Source organism: Lathyrus oleraceus, chromosome 4 (genome assembly GCF_024323335.1).
Source record: "Lathyrus oleraceus cultivar Zhongwan6 chromosome 4, CAAS_Psat_ZW6_1.0, whole genome shotgun sequence".
Classification (NCBI taxonomy): Eukaryota; Viridiplantae; Streptophyta; class Magnoliopsida; order Fabales; family Fabaceae; genus Lathyrus; species Lathyrus oleraceus.
In genome coordinates, this window is record NC_066582.1 from 383232522 (window position 1) to 383237993 (window position 5472).

General features: G+C 44.1%; 1 protein-coding gene across 1 annotated transcript; it reads right to left on the minus strand.

Annotated features, from left to right (window-relative positions):
* Nucleotides 1-3491: 3491 nt before the first annotated feature.
* LOC127137640 (uncharacterized) lies at nt 3492-4352 on the minus strand. Its single transcript, XM_051064082.1, has 2 exons — nt 4292-4352; nt 3492-4120 (listed from the first exon to the last, which is right to left on the minus strand). Exons 1-2 carry the CDS (start codon nt 4350-4352, stop codon nt 3492-3494), a joined length of 690 nt encoding a protein of 229 aa, XP_050920039.1.
* Between the last annotated feature and the right edge of the window lie 1120 nt (nt 4353-5472).

The window sequence follows — 5472 nt, forward strand, 5'->3', positions numbered from 1 at the left end:
AACCATCCATAAAAGAGAATACAGCAAAACTTGTAGTGTTGTCTACCAGAGTATCAATGTGTCGTAGAGGGAAACCGTCCTTTGGGCTAGCTTTATTCAGATCCCTATAGTCAACACGCATCCTCACCTTTCCATCCTTTTTAGGCACAGGTACAATATTAGCTACCTATTGTGGGTACTTCGCCACTGCGAGGAAACCAGCATCAAATTGTCGTTTGACTTCTTCACGGATCTTCAGAGCCATATCTGGTCTTGTTCTTCGGAGTTTCTGTTTTACTGGCAGGCATTCTGGCTGAAGCGGAAGCTTGTGCTCAACGATGTCGGTGTCTAGACCTGGCATATCCTGGTATGACCATGCAAATACAGCCACATATTCTTCTAGCAGCTTTACCAATCTCTCTTTGATGCTTGCTTCAAGCGTGGTGCCGACCTTGACTTCTTTCTTCTCTTCCTCTGTGCCAAGTTTGATTGTTTCCACTGGTTCTTCGTGTGGTTGAAGGGCTTTGGACTCGTTCTCGAGCAACCTTGCCAATTCGTCGGGGATGTAACAATCTTCTTCACCCTCTTCTTCTGCTTGGTAGATAGGGGAGTCAAAGTTATGAGAGGGAGTAAAGTCATTGGATTCAACGGGGTTATCATTTATTCTGCATGTTTGAATGATTCATTTCTTTTAGAAAAGTGAAGATGAAAGATGCATAAGCGAAAAGTTTTTTGTTGTTTTTGAAAAGATTGCCATTTTCTTAAGAGAAAGCAAAATAAATGAATAATAAGAATTTAACGAAATGCCTTTCATTCATTGATAATGATTATTTGAAAATGAAAAAGGGGCCCTACAACATGATCCATTAGCCTTGGGCAGAGCTAAGGATTTAAAAGGAAAAATACAACAATTATTACTTTGACAAAGGAAAAATTTCGGGGATCTCAACTGCCTTCCAGTTGTTCAAAGCTGTCTCACACCGGTAAACCAAACATGGCTCATCTTCATTTTCGGTGCTATCTTCAATTGCATTGACCTAATCTCCATGGATGAATCTTGTGCTGAGGAATACTTCCTGGATGCTTCGGGTGTTGTCCTTTGTAGGGACTCGGGCTCCTTTCGCAGCGGAAGGCACATATCCCAGACCAAAGCGATTATGCTTCTCACGAATATCAATAAACTGACTCCAACCTTCAGGGTTTCCTCCTTCAATGCTAGACTTTGTGCTTTTCAGAGAAGCGAAAGACGAACAAGCTTTCCCAACCGGGTCCTTCATCTCCACGAAAGTGGTGTTGGCTATTTCAAGAGCTTGGAAAGAAGTTTCCAAAGCGTCCTCATCAGCCTCGATATATCTGAAGGATGAAAGGTGACTGACCACAAAGTCCTCCTCCCCAGAGATAATAATCAGTTGATTATCCACCACAAACTTCATTTTCTGGTGTAAAGTGGAGGTAACTGCCCCTGCAGCATGAATCCATGGACGTCCCAGCAAGCAGCTATATGCTGGATTAATATCCATGACTTGGAAATTAATCGGGAATACGTAAGGACTAATCAATATGGGCAATTCAACCTCTCCAATCACGGTTCTCCTGGAACCATCAAAAGCTTTCACTATCAAGGCACTGGGCTTCATAGCTGGTCCTTGATAAGATAACTTGGCGAGTGTTCTTTTTGGCATCACATTCAGAGGAGATCTGGTATCAACCAAAATTCTCGCCAAAGCATCATCTTTGCATTTTACTGAGATATGGAGAGCACGATTGTGATTTTGTCCATCCTCGGGTAATTCCTCTCCACTGAAGCTCAAAGTATTGCAAGCTGTGATATTCGCAACTACTCCATCAAATTGGTCAACTGTTATGCTTTGTGTTACATGAGCTTGAGAAAGCACCTTCAAGAAAGCCTCCCTATGGGCTTGGGTGTTCAATAACAGAGACAGAATAGAGATCTTAGATGGTGTTTGATGCAACTGGTCCACAACCTTGTAGTCACTTCTCTTGATTAACTTCAAGAATTCAACAGCATCTTCAGGTTCTTTAGTGGGAGTTGCGACTGTTGATTCCTTGTTTGGCCCTTGAGGAGTCACATTGAATTCATGCGTATAGATTCGACCACTAGGGGTCATTCTGCTCATCCCTGCAATATTGGTGACGTCTTCACTTACAGCTTCTGTCACTTCGACGTCTGCATTTCCTTCAACAACCTTATCCACAACGGTAATCTCATATTTCCAAGGTACGGCCTTGGTGCTCTCATATGGAAAAGGCGTGGGCATACATATCTCAACAGGCGACAACTTACTATTTGCCGGAACCACTCCACCACTGTAATATGGGATTTCAACTGGTTCAGGTAAATTGAAACAAGGTTCAATTACCAACATGTCTTCGTTCTTTGCAACACTGGAGATTTGAAGCACTCCTTTATCCATCAAGTTTTGGATATTATCTCGTATTATCCGACACCCTCTTGGGTGTGTGGCACACTCTTCACAGTTGTCATGATTAACATTAATCAGACCAGCTTCCACCAATCGGGCATGGAATGCTGCCAAAGGAGTCTTAACATCATCCACCTTATCAACCGTAACACCAACAGAGGCGTCTTCAATGGTGTTTACCGCAGGATCTCCATGGGGAGGAAGAGGATTGTTCTTCACATTCGGTCCCATGTCCTTAAAAGACAGGATCTTGCTTTCAATCAGTTCACGAACCCTATGCTTCAGAGCGTAACAACCCTCTAGGTCATGCCCGGGGGCACCTTCATGAAAAGGACAGTGTGCATTAGGGTTGTACCATGGAGGCAGACGATCAGGTTGAGGTCCCATAGGTCTGGGAACCACTAAACCCTTTTGCAACAAGGAGGGATAAAGCTCAGCGTACGACATTGGGATTGGATTGAAGGTTTCCCTATCCCCTTGCCTCCTATTCTGGTTTTGAGCATTTTGCCTTGGCGCTTGAGCTCTCGGCTGTTGATAAATAGGAGCTGCTGGTGCTTTTTGATAAGCTGGAGGGGCCGCGGCACGTTGTTGAACTGGAGTCGGTCAATAAACCAGAAGCGCTTGATAAGCCTGAGCACGTTGTTGATTGAATGCAAGCGTCACAGCAGCCACATATGGTTGCGGAGCATACTGGATGGGATACATGGGCTGCTGATAGGGAAATGGTTGTTGAACATACTGTTGAGGTGAATATTGTTGTGGTCTCCTTCTTGGAGGAACTCTTCCTTGACAACCAGTCACAACATTTGTTTCCCCTTCCTTCTTTCTAGGAAACCCTCCAGAGAACTTATTTTGATTAGCATTTGAAGTTCCAGCTACAGCCGCCAGTTTTCCATCTCTTACGCCATATTCAACGCGAGCTCCTATAGCCACAAGCTCAGAGAATCTCAAGGAAGCACTTCCAACCATCTTCTCGTAGAATTGGGGTTGGACAGTGTCAATAAACAGTTCAGCCAATTCCTTCTCGGCTAGAGGTGGTTGAACTTGAGAAGCCAGTTCCCTCCATCTCTAAGCATATTCCTTGAAGGACTCCTTTTCATGCTGGAACATGCTCTGCAACTGTCTTCTGTCAGGCGCCATGTCCATGTTATATTTGTAGTGTTTTATGAACGCGTCTGACAGGTCTCCAAAATACCTGATCCTATTCTGATCCAGACTCAAATACCACTTGGAAGGAGCCCCACTCAAGCTATCTTGAAAGCAGTGGATCATCAGCTTGTTGTCTTCCACGTGTGCAGCCATTTTTCGGTAATTCATGATGAGATGGCTCTTTGGACAAGTATGCCCCTTGTATTTGTCGAAGTCTGGAGTTTTGAATTTGGCCGGAATCACCAACCCAGATACGAGGCACATTTCTTTGGCGGCAGATCCAAAGACATGGTCCCCTTCTAAATCTCGGAACTTCTTCTCAAGGAGCTGCATGTTCTCCTTTAATTCTCTGAAATCCTCAAACCTTACTTCGTCACCAGCAACTGTTGAGTCGACAGTCTGATACATGTGTTGTTGATCTTCATAGTGAGGAATATGCCTAGCATAGGCAGCTGGTGGAACCACAGTATGGGTGACTGGACGTGCGTCGGTGTAAACCGGTAATGGCACAGCTTGTTGGACAGATTTCCCAATATCGTGCACTACTTCTGCTCGGGGGACGAAGTCATAAGGTAGCCCATATGGAGGAAGGGTTGAGGGTAACGTCCTCTAAGGTTGGACTTCCACTGTTGGGCCCGTGGTCTCTAAAATCACGGTCGTTTGCGGAACCTCAAACCTGAAGGCTAAAGCTTGCAGCATCTCTCTCATCTGGGACATGCCTCCCTTGATTTCGTCTAGTTCAGCTCTAACTCGGGCGCTCTCTTGCTCTTGTTCATCCATTCTTTGTCTTACTCGGGCGTGAGTATTATACTGGTGTTGAAAATTCAGCGTGAAACTAGAGGAAGAAAGGGCGGAGTGAGACTTTATTTTGAAAATGTATGAATGCATGTATGGATGTATCTTGTTTGCAAAACTCTTGGTTAGTTTCAATCATTCATTTCAGAAATGCCACAACACTTGTTCGCAAATATTTAAAATAATAAGGAAATGAAACACTAATCTCATAGCAAAGTTCAAATACAAACAACGTGCTTATGGCTTATGGGCTTTCCGAACCATAGCAAGGTCGGTAGTCATCCCTTCTAGCATCGCCTTACAAAATTTAATGAAATTAAAGACTTGATGCGGGGTGTTCTCTGGGCACATGCACCAATCAGCTTCTTACAGTTTCTCAGGTAGCTCTCGCTGACGGAATTTTCAAATCTAGACAGCCTCAGAAATTTTCCCTTCCACTCAGTGTAAAGCCCTTGTAGGTCTTGAATGATGCGCAAGTCTTCAGCCTTGGTCACCTCTATGTCCCTATAGAGGTTTCTCCAATATCTGCATTCACCTAGCAACATCATATAGGCAGCATCCTGATCCCCACCTTCAAGCATCTGGATTCTAGCATCGGCTTATTCCAACTGATATTTCAGCCGTGTGCAAACCCTTTCTGACTCTTCAGTCCTCAGCTTCTCGCGTTCCAGAGTATCCTTGTATTTCTGAATGGTATTCTCCAGTTCACGAGTATGAATCTCAGAAATCAGTCGTGCTTCCCTTTTCATTTCAAGGGTCAATTCCAAAGTCTTGTTGAGTTTTCGAATCCGGAGTAAAGCTCTATCCAACTCCTCCTCCTTTGACTTGAACATAGATTTAGTGATGTAGAGTGCTTGTCCGAACTTTTCTCTCCTTGCTTCAGACTCCCTATCTCTTTTGTTGGAGATTTCAAGCTCTTTGTCCTTCTTATGTTGACTGTCTTTCAAATTCCCATTCTCTATCGAGACTCGGCCGAGCTTAATTCTCAAGTCAGCATTCTCCAACTCCAACTCCAACTCCTTGATACGGGCATTGAGTTTCTCTACATCTTTAGGTATTATGGGTTTTGGCTCAGGAACCAATGGATAGATAGAAGGATCAAATG